This window comes from Ursus maritimus, unplaced genomic scaffold (genome assembly GCF_017311325.1).
Source record: "Ursus maritimus isolate PB19 unplaced genomic scaffold, ASM1731132v1 scaffold_8, whole genome shotgun sequence".
NCBI classification, from domain to species: domain Eukaryota; kingdom Metazoa; phylum Chordata; class Mammalia; order Carnivora; family Ursidae; genus Ursus; species Ursus maritimus.
Genome location: NW_024426996.1, coordinates 17,358,084 through 17,370,473, shown reverse-complemented (window position 1 = coordinate 17,370,473; position 12,390 = coordinate 17,358,084). Strand labels below are relative to the sequence as shown.

At 36.0% G+C, this 12,390-nt stretch overlaps 1 protein-coding gene and 1 pseudogene across 3 annotated transcripts in view; one reads left to right on the top strand and one right to left on the bottom strand.

The window, feature by feature from the left end:
• Positions 1-12,390, top strand: part of COPS4 (COP9 signalosome subunit 4) — a 36,174-nt gene that overhangs the window by 4,667 nt on the left and 19,117 nt on the right. For 2 of the 3 annotated variants that reach the window (XM_008693304.2, XM_008693301.2), the window contains exon 2: positions 10,758-10,837. In XM_008693304.2, coding sequence (XP_008691526.1) covers positions 10,758-10,837 — 80 coding nt within the window. Of the gene's footprint in view, positions 1-10,757; positions 10,838-11,586; positions 11,662-12,390 lie in introns of those variants that run through there. The other variant, XM_008693303.2, reaches the window with a different exon arrangement.
• Positions 4,469-5,248, bottom strand: LOC103665366 (annotated as a pseudogene).

The following is a 12,390-nucleotide window of genomic DNA, read 5'->3' as shown; positions in this document are numbered from 1 at the left end:
CACTTAACACTGCACTGAAATATTTAGAATGCTTGAAGATCATCCTCATTTAGGAAATTATTTCTTTTTTTTTTAATTTTAAATTTTAATTGAAATTTGCTGAGAGATCAGTTGTTAATCTTACTGAGATTCTCTTACATATTAACAGTCACCTTTTTAAAAAAATTTTTTTATTCAAATTCTATCTAGTTAACATATAGTGTATTATTAGTTTCGGGTAGAATTCAGTGATTCATCAGTTGCATGTAACACCCTATGCTCATGCCATCAAGTGCCCTCCTTACTGCCCATCACCCAGTTACCCCATCCTCCCACCCACCACCCCTCCAGCAACCCTCAGTTTGTTTCTTATAGTTAAGAGTCTCTTATGGTTTGCCTCCTTCTCTGTTTTTATCTTATTTTTCCTTCCCTTCCCCTAGGTTCATCCGCTTTGTTTCTTAAATTCCACATATGAGTGAAATCATGATATTTGTCTTTCTCTGACTGACTTATTTCACTTCGCAGAGTACACTCGAGTTCCATACATGTGGTTGCAAATGGCAAGATTGTATTCTTTTTGACAACTGGGTAATATTTCATTTGCGTGTGGGGGGTGTGTGGATGTGTGTGTACACACACCACATCTTCTTTATCCATTCATCTGTCGATGGACATCTGGGTTCTTTCCATAGTTTGGCTATTGTAGACATTGCTGCTGTAAACATTGGGGTGCGTGTACTCTTGTTGAGTCGTAGGGTAGTTCTATTTCTGACTTTTTGAGGAACCTCCATATTGTTTTCCAAATTGGCTACACCAGTTTGCTTTCCCACCAGCAGTGTGAGACAGTTCCCCTTTCTCTGCAACTTTGCCAACATGTGTTGTTTCCTGAATGGTTAGTTTTAGCCATTCTGACCCATGTGAAGTGGTATTTCATTGTGGTTTTGAGTTGTAAGGAAATTATTTCTCTTTCCTGAATATTATTGTGTTTAGTTTTCTGAAATTTTTGTGATTCGTCTATGTGGATTTGTTTATTTCTCTGTCAGTTGGCCTTTGCTATGAAATAAACCACTCTAAAACTGAGTGGATTAAAACAACAATCATTTACTTTGCTTATAATTTTGGTGGTTGACTGGGCCCAGCTGGATGGTTCTCTGTTCTGCATGGTCTGGGTTCCACATGTGTCTCCTACATGTGTCTGTAGTCAGCTGCAGGTCAGGTAGGCACCGCTGCATTGCTGTGTTGGCAGGGGCAGTGGAGGTGACTGGGCTACATATTTCATTATCCAGTAGGTTAGTCTGATCTTCTTCTTGTGGCCACAGCAGGGTTCCAAGAGAAAAAGACACATACAAGACCTCTTGAGGTCTGTCTAGATTCGGAGCAGGCACTTCACTTCTATCAAATTCTATTAATCAAAACAAGCCCAGATCAAAGGGTGGGAAAAGAAACTCTACCTCTTGATGTGAAAAGCTACAAAGTCACAGTGCAAGGGGCATATATACAGAAGGTGAAAGATTGTGGTTTTTCATTTTGTTTTATTTTTGTTTGTCAATACCCCTCTGCATTATCCTGGTTGTGCTTCACTGCATTTTTTGAATCAGATATATTAGATTCTTTCATGGTCCTGGGATGTTTCAGCCATGTATTGTCAAATGTAGCTTGTGTCCCCTTCTGTTTTCTTCTCTAGGACTCCAGTGAAACCCGTTAGGCCCTCTTACTGTGACCTCTATGTCTTTTACCCTGTCTTCTCTACTTATCTTTGCAATGCTGTATGTCTCTTACCCTGTCTTCTCTACTTACCTTTGCCATGCTTTATTCTGGATAGGTTTTTCTGTCCTGCCTCCTAGTTTATCAGTTTTTCAGACGTGTTTAATCTACTGTTAAGAACTTCATTGAGTAAGCTTGGATATAGTATTTTTTAGTTCTGTAGCTTTTGGTGGTTCTTTTTTCTTTTCTTTTTTTTTTTTTAATATATTTTTTAAAAAATTTATTTTACATAGGCTACACGCCTGACGTGGAGCTTGAACTGATGACCCTGAGATGGAGAGTCACATGCTCTGCTGACTGAGCTAGCCAGGTGCCCCGGTGGTTCTTTCTTCAAATGACACTTTTTATGGTTCTCAGTTTCTTGCTGAAACTTTGAAGCCTGAGTTTATCTCTGTAAACATGGTAAACAGTAATTGTACTACAGTCTTTCTGATAGTCTCCAGTATCTGGAGTCCCTGCTTGTTGCTATTGTCTGTTGCTTTTGTTGATTCTTGCTCATATTGTCATATGACTGGTAATCTTTGTTGGTCAAGTTATTTAAAAATATACTTTTGAAACATTTGGAGGCTTAGGATATAACCTTTCATGGAGGGTTTTCATTTCCTTCTGCCAGTCACTTGAGGGTGATAGCTGTCTAGGATCAAGGCTTCAGAATTTTTTGGTTTACCTAGATGATCCTTAGAATAGAAATTGTAATCTTATTTCAAAAGTGGTAGTGTTTCCTCTTTTGGCAAGCACAGATCTCAGATTCCTTTTCTTTTAGCTCTGTAGTTGGCCAAAAATTACAACTTGCCTCTCAATGTTTCTAGTAGGTTGGCAGAATGCCCCAAGGCAGAGCCCACCAGAAGTCTCACTCTGCTTCCCAGTTGTCTTTTCACAGTCAGCAAATGCTTTCAGGCAGAAGCTCTTTGTACTCTTATCCTTTCCTGTTTTTTCTTTCTTGTTAGGATTTTATGCTATTAATTTTTTTTTGCATTTCTTTCAGCTTTTTATGTTTTTATTTTGAGGTAGAGTTGGTCTAGTCATCTAATTCATCATTACCATAGGTGAAAGACCTACTAATACATACCTATTTTACTCATTTTGATTCTAAATAGTGACTGTGATACATTTTCATGTACATATGTTCTATTTACCTTCAGATTTAAGTGCCAAGAAGTCAGGAATCAACATAGTGAACTTTAGTTCATAGACATAAATGGATGCTCAGTAAACATTTGTTGATGATGATAAATGGGTAGGGCAGATGTAAGCACCTTAATTAAATGTATTTTCCTCCATATTTTTTTTTTCAAGTAGGCTCCATGTCCGATGTGGAGCCCAGCGCGGGGCTTGAACTCACAAACCTGAGATCAAGATCTGAGCTGAAACCAAAAGTTGGATGTGTAACCGACTGAGTCACCCAGGCGCCCACCTCCATAATATTTTTTAAGGAAAATGTATTTGGTATTTGTCGTGTTCTCCACAAGTCACTTTTTCATTTTTTCTATTGAGTGCTCAGTAAAAAGATGTTTTATCCATGGAGTCTTCTCTAGCTAATCTAACCCCTTTTGGTTTTACTCTCTTCTGAATTAAAATATTACCTCTTTATTTTTCATCTCTCTCTTTTTTAATTTTGTTTTTACTTTCTATTAAAATATAAGATATGTGTGGGTTTATATACACCTATATATTTTAAAGTACATTGCATTGAGTACATTACTCTTAAGAGTAGAGCCCAGTATGTGTTCTCACATACATAGATATGGAACAACTATCCAGATCAAGCTGGGGAATATTTCCAGCATTCCCAGAGGTTCCCTCATTCCCAGTCACTACCCCCAAATATAACCATTATTCTACTTCTGTCCCTGTAAATTGGGTTTGCCTATTCTTGAAATGCACAGAAACAGAACCATTCAGTGTACATTCTTTTGTGTCTGTCCTTTTTCACTCAACATAATATCTGAGATACATCCGTATATGAAGCATTCCTTATTGATTTGTAGAATTCCATTTTATTAGTGGGCCTCACTTATTGATTAGCATTAAAATTTTTTTTCTAGTTTAGAGCTATTATGAATAAAGCTACTATGAAAATTTTTGTATATATCTTTTTGTGGACACAGACATTCATATCTCTTGGATAAATACCCAAGAGTGGAATATTTGGGTTATAGAGTACACATGTTTAGTTTTAGTGGATAACTGCCAGTGGTTTTCCAGAGTGTAGATCACTTTACACTCCCATCGAGTATAGATGAGATTAGTTCCCCCGCATCCTCACCAATACTCAAATTTGTTGGTGTTTTAAATATTGCTCTTTCTAATGGAAGTATAAAGGTATCTACTTGTGCTTATAATTTGCATTAACCTAATGAATATTGAGGTTGTTGGGTACCTTTTAATATGCTTATTGGGCATTGGGATATTATCTCTAGTGAAGTGCTTATTTAAGCATTTTGTCTGTTTTTTAATTGGGTGGTTCATCTTTTACTGATTTACAGAAGTTTTAAATATATTCTGGATGGGAGGTTTTTTTCTTGTTTTTTTTTTTTTGTTTTTTTTTGTTTTTTTTTGTTTTTTTGCCAAATACATGGATTGCAAGTATCTTTTCTATTGGTGGCTTGCATGTTTCACTTTTTTTTTAAGCTTTTTGTTGAATAAGTTACAGAAGAGGCTTTTTTTTTTTTTTTTAAGATTTTATTTACTTGATGGAGAGAGAGAGACAGTGAGAGAGGGAACACAAGCAGGGGGAGTGGAAGAGGAAGAAGCAGGAGAGCCGGATGTGGGGCTTGATCCCAGGACCGTGGGATCATGACCTGAGCCAAAAACAGACGCTTAATGACTGAGCCACCCAGGCACCCCTAAGGAGGCTTAATCAGAAAGACCAAAGCCCATGTCATCATCAGACTCCTCTGATTCTTCTTTCTTTGCTTCCACTTTCTTCTCAGCTGGAGCAGCAGTAGTGGAAGGAGCAGGACCTCTTGCTGGCACAGCGCCAGCTGCTGGGGCAGCTCCACCAGCCCGTACATTACATATGAGGCCACCAATGTTGACATTGGCCAGGGCCTTAGCAAACAAGCCCGGCCAGAGAGGTTCAACATTCATACCTGCTGCTTTAATGAGGGTATTGATCTTAGCCTCTTGTGACCTCATCGTCCTGCAGGATGAGGGCCAAGCAGATGCAGGCGATCTCCGAGACTGAGGCCATGATGCGGGCATGTGCTGAGCGGGCACCGTCAGGTGCAGTGCTAGTCGCCAGATGAAGTGAGGGCCTCACCCCAACATGGTATTACCTTCCTTGGAAGGACAGAGCACCTTAGTGGCAGCTGAGGAAAGCATGTCTCACTTTTTTAATGGTGACTTTCATAGATATCTTAATTTCAAAGAAACGTATCCATTTTTTATTCTTACAAAATCTTTTTTCTTGTGAGAACTTTTAAGAACTACTTTTCTAGCAACTTTCAAATATGCAATACACAGTATTATTAACTATATTCACCATGCTGTACATTACATCCCCATGACTTATTTATTTTATAACTGGAAGTTTGTATCTTTTGACCACCTTCACCCATTTTCCCATCCCCCACTCCTGGCCTCTGGCAGCTACCAGTCTGATCTGCATCTCTGTGTTTGGTTTGGTTTTATTTTAAATTCTACTATAAGAGAGATCATTTGGTATTTGTCTTTCTCTGACTTATTTCATTTAGCATAATGCCCTCAAGATCTATCTGTCTCGTTGCAAAAGACAAGATTTTCTTCCTTTTTTATGGCTGAATAATATTCCATTATATTTACATACATTTTCTTTATCCATCCATTCATAGATGAACACTTACGTTGTTTCCATATCTTGGTTATTGTAAATAATGCTGCAATGAACATAGGAGTTTATATGTCTTTTCAAACTAATGTTTTTATTTTCTTTGGATAAATACCCAGTAGAATTGTTGGATCACAGTGTGGATTTTTTTTTGAGGCATCTTTATACCATTTTCCATAGTGGCTGCACTAATTTACATTCCCACCAATAGTACATGGTTTTCTTTTCTGTGTATCTTTGCCAACACTTGTTATTTCTTGTCTTTTTAGTAATAGCCATTCTAACAGGTGTGAGGTGATATCTTATTGTGGATTTGACTTGTATTTCTCAGATTATTAGTGATGTTGAACCTGTTTTTATGTGCCTTTTGGCCATCTGTATATCTTTGGAAAAATGTCTATTCAGTTCCTCTGCCCTTTTTTTTTTTTTTTTGAAAGCGAGAGAGAAGGTGAACATGGGGGTGGGAAGAGAGAGAGCGGAGAGAGAGAATCTTAAGTAGGCTTCATGCTTCATGCCTAGTGAGGAGCCTGACATGGGGGTTCCATCTCACAACCCCGAGATCGTGATCTGAGCCAAAATGAGGAGTCAGATGCTTAACCAACTGAGACACCCTGGTGCCCCTCCTCTGCCATTTTTTAATCACTGTTTTATTTTTTTGCTATTGAGTTATATGAATTTTTTCAATATATGTCAAATATTGAACCCTTATCAGATATATGATTTACAAGTATTTTTGTCCCACTCTGTAGGTTGCCTTTTTATTTTGTTGATGGTTTCCTTCACTTGAAACTTTTTAGGTTGATATAATCCCCTTTATTTATTTTTGCTTTTGTTGTCACCACTTCTTGACTCAGATCTAAAAAGATATTGCTAAGACCAGTGTTGAGGAACTTACCACCTATGTATTATTGTAGGAGTTTATGGTTTCAGGTCTTATATTCATGTCTTTAATTCATTTTGAGTTTATTTTTGCATATAGGGTAAAATAGTGGTCCAGGTTCATTTTTTTGCATGTGGCTGTCCAGTTTTCTCAGCACTATTTATTGAAGACACCATCCTTTCTCCATTGTATATTCTTTCATCCTTTGTTGTAAATTAATTGACCATATATGTGTGGGTTTATTTCTGGGCTCTCTGTTCTGTTCCATTGATCTATGTGTCTGTGTTCATGCTGATACCATACCATTTTGATTACTATAGCTTTGTAATAGTTTGAAATCAGGGAGTGTGATGCCTCCAACTTTGTTGTTTTTTCTCAAGATTGCTTGGTTATTCAAGGTCTTTTATGGTTCCATACAAATTTTAGGTTGTTTGTTCTATTTCTGTGAAAAATGCCATTGGAATTTTGATAGGGATTTCATTGAATCTGTAGATTGCTTTGGGTAGTATGGGCATTTTAACAATATTAATACTTTCAATCCATGACTATGGAATGTCTTTCTTTTTATTTTTGTCTTCAATTTCTTTCGTCAATGTCTTACAGTTTTCAGTGTACAAATCTTTCACCTGGGTTAAATTTATTCCTAGTTATTTTATTCTTTTGATGTAATTATAAATATGATGTTTTCTCTTCCTAATAATTTGTTATTCATGTATAGAAACACAACAGATTTTTAAAAATTTAAATTCAATTTAATTAACGTATAGTGTATTAATAGTTTCAGAGGTAGAATTTAGAGATTCATCAGTTGCATATAACACCCAGTGCTCATTTCATCAAGTACCCTCCTTAATGCTGATCACCCAGGTACCCCATCTTCCACCCACCTCTCTTCCAGCAGCCCTTAGTTTGTTTCCTACAGTTAAGAGTCTCTTAAGGTTTGTCTCCCTCTCTGTTTCCATCTTATTTAATTTTTTCCTTCCCTTTCCTTTTGTGCATCAGTTTTGTTTCTTAAATTCTGCATGTGAGTGAAATCATGATATTTGGCTTTCTCTGATTTATTTCGCTTAGCATAATACCCTCTAGTGCAGCCACGTCATTGCAAATGGCAGGATTTCATTCTTTTTGATGACTGAGTAATTTTCCATTGTATAGTTATACTGTATCTTCTTTATCCATTCATCTGTTGATGGACATCTGGGCTCTTTCCATAGTTTGGCTGTTGGAAACACAACAGATTTTTGAGCATTGGTTTTGTACCCTACAACTTTACCGAATTCATTTATTCTAACAGTCATATTTCTTATATTGTTTGGTTTTATTCATTTTAGTAACTTTTGTTTTATTGTAATTTAATATGTAATAATATTTGATTTTAAAATTTTTATTTGCCTCACTATATTATATCTTCAAAGACTAAGGTTATTTAAAATAATCTTTAGTATCACACAGAATCTTATATAGCATTTTAAAAAGCCTAGGTGCTCAGTTAGCATTTTTGGATGATTTAATCTGGCAATATTAAATGATTATTATTTTTTTAAAGATCTTATTTATTTATTAGAGAGCGAGCAAGAGAGAGAGCACAAGCAGGGGAAGCAGCAGGCAGAGGAAGAAGCAGGCTCCCTGCTGAGCAAGGAGACGGACATGGGGCTTGATCCCAGGACCCCGGGGTCATGATCTGAGCCGAAGGCAGATGCTTAACTGACTGACCCTCTCATGCGCCCCAATGATTATTTAAATCCCTGATTTAAATTAGGTTTATTAGTCATTCCTTATTATTATTGTAAAAAAGTAATTTCTTATTCTTAGATACTGGAATTTACGTATTAGGGAATGAGTAAGATAGCATCTAGCCCAAACTCTGCACCTCACTTTCTTAATTGATTAAAGTTGAGAGTTTGAGTAGACAATTTATAATGCTCTGGCAAGTTGTATGATGTGATTACTATAAAAGTTTTATCACTTTTTAAGGGGTTTTTTGGGTGTGTTTTTAATACAGACTAGTTGATAAGTTGTGAAACAATAATTTAAAAGTTAGGTTAAATCACAAAATTTCTGTGAGACACTGTCATCTTTGAGTATAATGTTGTTAGTATAAAATATAGGGATGTAAGATTAAGGGGGCTTTGTTATGAGTATGAAGAATACGAATAATAAGCCAATAAAAAATGAACAAACCATCTAATGTATTAATTTAAATGCCCAGAACAATAAAGTAGATGTATAAATATAGATATGGGAAATAGTATATGTGCATAGTTGTGTATGTGTATATATAGAAAGAATGAGATATTCCATGTTAATGAATTTTCAGATAGCTGAATTTTATCCCTCAAATTTAAAAAATAATTTTAAAAATGTCAATTTTTATTTTAAAGCTTAGTAATATTTCCTTGCTTTATTAGAGTAGTTTCTCTTTTCTTTTGGAGTTTGGTGCTTTTTCTGTCAGTTTATCTTTCTTACAAGTCAATTTGATTCATTGTATTTTTGAGAAATCATATAACCAAGGTTTAGAAAATACTGTATGGGTTGAGAATCAGTACGTGTTGAATAGTAGTTTGAAGGTGTGCCCTACAAAATACAAATCACAAATTTGAATGAGTTTGGGCCCTATTTGTGTGTGTGTGTGTGTATTTTCCTATTTGTATATTTTTATTTCTTGACTATATTCTGGATGATGTTCTGAATAATTGGCAATGCTATTAGGTTTGTAAAATGCATTAACTAATGCTTTTAATATATATTAAGACAAAAGGGATTAAAAAATAGTATAATACTTAGGTACCCACCACTCAGTTTAAGAAATAAAATACTGTTTTATTATTTACCAATACTGTTAAATATTTGAATGCTTGTGATATGTTGTTTTAGGCATTGTATGTATAGCAGTCAACAAAACAAACAAAAATCCTTGTCCTCATAGAGTTTGTATTTTAGGAAGGAATTTGCCATTGCCTAATAATTCTCATTGTTACTGTTTTTAGCATTTCCGCCATCCTTTTTTTTTTTTTTTTAAGATTTTTATTTATTTATTTGAAAGAGAGAGAGTGTGATTTAGCACATGAATGGGGGAGAGGGGCAGAGGGAGAAGCAGACTCCCCAATGAGCAGGGGTTCCAAGTTCCGGGGCTTGATCCCAGGACCTGAGATCATGACCTGAGCTGAAGAGAGAGACTTAACCAATGGAGCCCCCTGGACACCTCTCCCGCATCTGTTTTAGAGTGCTGATTTGAATCTTATGTGGTCGTGAATATTAGGCAGAAGAGTTAGTAGAAGTGATTGCGAATAAAGAATATATAGGCACTGTCTGACAGCATAAGGGGTGTTCTATCAGTGCATTTGGCTTGGTGGAGTTTGTTTTGTACACACTAAGACATTCAATCTTAATTTTGTTTCACTGCCTAGTTAACACTATGCTATTGTTGGTGACCTTAGTTCCATTAGGTCCACAAGAGGAAAAGGTTCTGGGTCACCTCAAATAACATTCTTGTGTGTCTGTGTAATACACAGTTGAAGGAAATATAGCTTATTTTTTAAGGCATTTGAAAGAAAGTTGACTTATTTATTTATTTATTTATTGTTAAAGAGAGGGAGGCAAACCATAAGAGACTTTTTTTTTTTTTAAGATTCATTTATTTATTTGAGCGAGAGAGAGAGAGCAGGCGCACATGCCACACCCAAGTGTGGGGAAGGACAGAGGGGAACAGAGAATTCCAAGCAGACTTCCTGCTGAGCATGGAGCCATTGGGGGGGGGGGCGCTCAATCCTACAACCCCAAGATCACAATCTGAGCTGAAATCAAGTCATATGCCCAACTGACTGAGCCACCCACACACCCCAAAAGTTGACTTTTTAGTTTAAATTCAAAACTAAAACTTTTTCAAGGAAAAGTGGCACTTTAGATCCAGTAACTTAGAGTCACAGATTCACTTTCTTGTGATGGATTTGCAAACTTTTTTTCTTTTTTAAGTAGGCTCTATGCGCACTGTGGGGCTTGAGCTCACAATCCCCTAGGTCAAGAGTCTCATAGTCTATCGACTAAGCCAGCCAGGTTTTCCCCGGGCTTGAAAACTTAAAAAAAAATTGTGATGTACTGTAAAGGGAACTGGAAGAAGTGATACCTTAGAATTACAGATTTAGTGTTTCTTATGATGGACTAGGAACTTGTAACAAAAAAAAAAAATCTGTGGTGTACTATAAAGAAAACCACAAACTAGAGCACGATGAAAGAAACCAGGATAAATAGAAATGAATAAACATCAAAGTTAGAGCATTAGACTATATAGTGTCCTCTGAACATTATTTTTATTTGGTGGTGTTTTAGGTATCGTCAGATCCTGGAAAAAGCCATTCAGTTATCTGGGGCGGAACAACTAGAAGCTTTGAAAGCTTTTGTGGAAGCAAGTAAGTGGAATGAAAATTCCATGTTTGTCTTGTATTATTGAATTAGGACTTCAAAGCTTGCTCAAGGTTGTTTTATATCAAGTTATCGGTATAATTCGCTTTGAGATTCAATTAAATATACATTGAAATTCATTTTAGAATTTAAACTGTTCAGTACTTTATTTTTCAATAAGTTGTCTTCAGAGTTATATTACCAATTAAGGTTTTGTACAGTAATTGATACAGTGATGAAAGACAATGTAGCATAATGATAAAAAGAATAGTCTAGATTCAGTCTGGTTAGTTGTTTTATTAGTTGTGTGTTCTTGGGTAAGTTAATTCCTTTGTGCCTCCATTTCTTTGTCTATAAAATGGGGATATGATAGCCGCCCTGTAGAAATGCTGGGAGGTTAAGTGAGTTAATATACCTAGTAAAGGGCTTTGAATAGTACCTGGCATGTAGTAAGTGCTATATAAGTGTTAATTGTTATTAACGTTAACATTCCATTTGAACGGGAACTAGAAATTTCCATTCTTCAAGATATTCTCACCTACTCCCTGACTTCAAACATATCCAGTTATTTTGAAAATTACTCAAAATTCAGTCTGGAATTGATACTGAGTTACCAATATTAATGACGCTTGAGAGTGCTTTAGAGTGTACAGCATGCTCTCACACACATTCTCGTGAGAAGTGCTGGTTTGTGTAGGAATTTCTTTCTAACAGTTTTAAGTGCCTAATGGCACTTGAAATGAAACTATTTTCTCAGCTGTATCCGGTTGTATCCAAGAATGAATTATGATTAATATATCACGAACTGATTACAAGCTTGCTCCAGGTTACCGTAAGTTACTGTCTCAAAAAATTGGGGCCTGCAATGTGTGTTGAACTGGCAGTGGCTTCAGAAAAACTGTTAGGAATGATTTTTATTGAGAACATGGCATTGTAGTAGCAAAAGAAATAGTGATCTTTATTATAAAGTTTGACCTTTAGATAAACTTTGAATCCAGTGAACTAGTGAAAAGCAGTCTACTGAAAATCATTTACATCAGCTGAACAGTTTTTGAACCATCGTTTATTTTCCCAGTAACTGCTGATCTCAGACTTAATTTATCTGAGCAGTGGTCACAAGCATGATGCATCTTTTAAAATATAATAATAGCGATAATAATAATGAACATTTGTTGAGTGCTTTGTGCTCCATGTTGTTTAAAGTGCTCTATGTATAGTGCATTTAAGCTTCACAGCAGCCTTAGCCACATCGTACAGACGAGGAAACAGAAACACGGAGAAGTTAAGTTCCTTGTTTGGGGCCATCTGATCAGGAGTGGTGGAAGCAGCATGGCTTCAGAGCCTTCATCCTTAATCACATACTGTAATAAAAACTCATAAGTGTTTATAAATAATGTCATTAAATATGTATGTACATCTAGTGCTGACTTCAGTGAGCAATTCTGTGAATTTTTGTTTTTATTGGGAAAGTACAAGCAGCGGCAACTGTCACTACTTGCTCTATTTAAATTTCATGAAAATTATCTCACTGTTTCTTCTTTAACTACTTTTTGTAACCAAG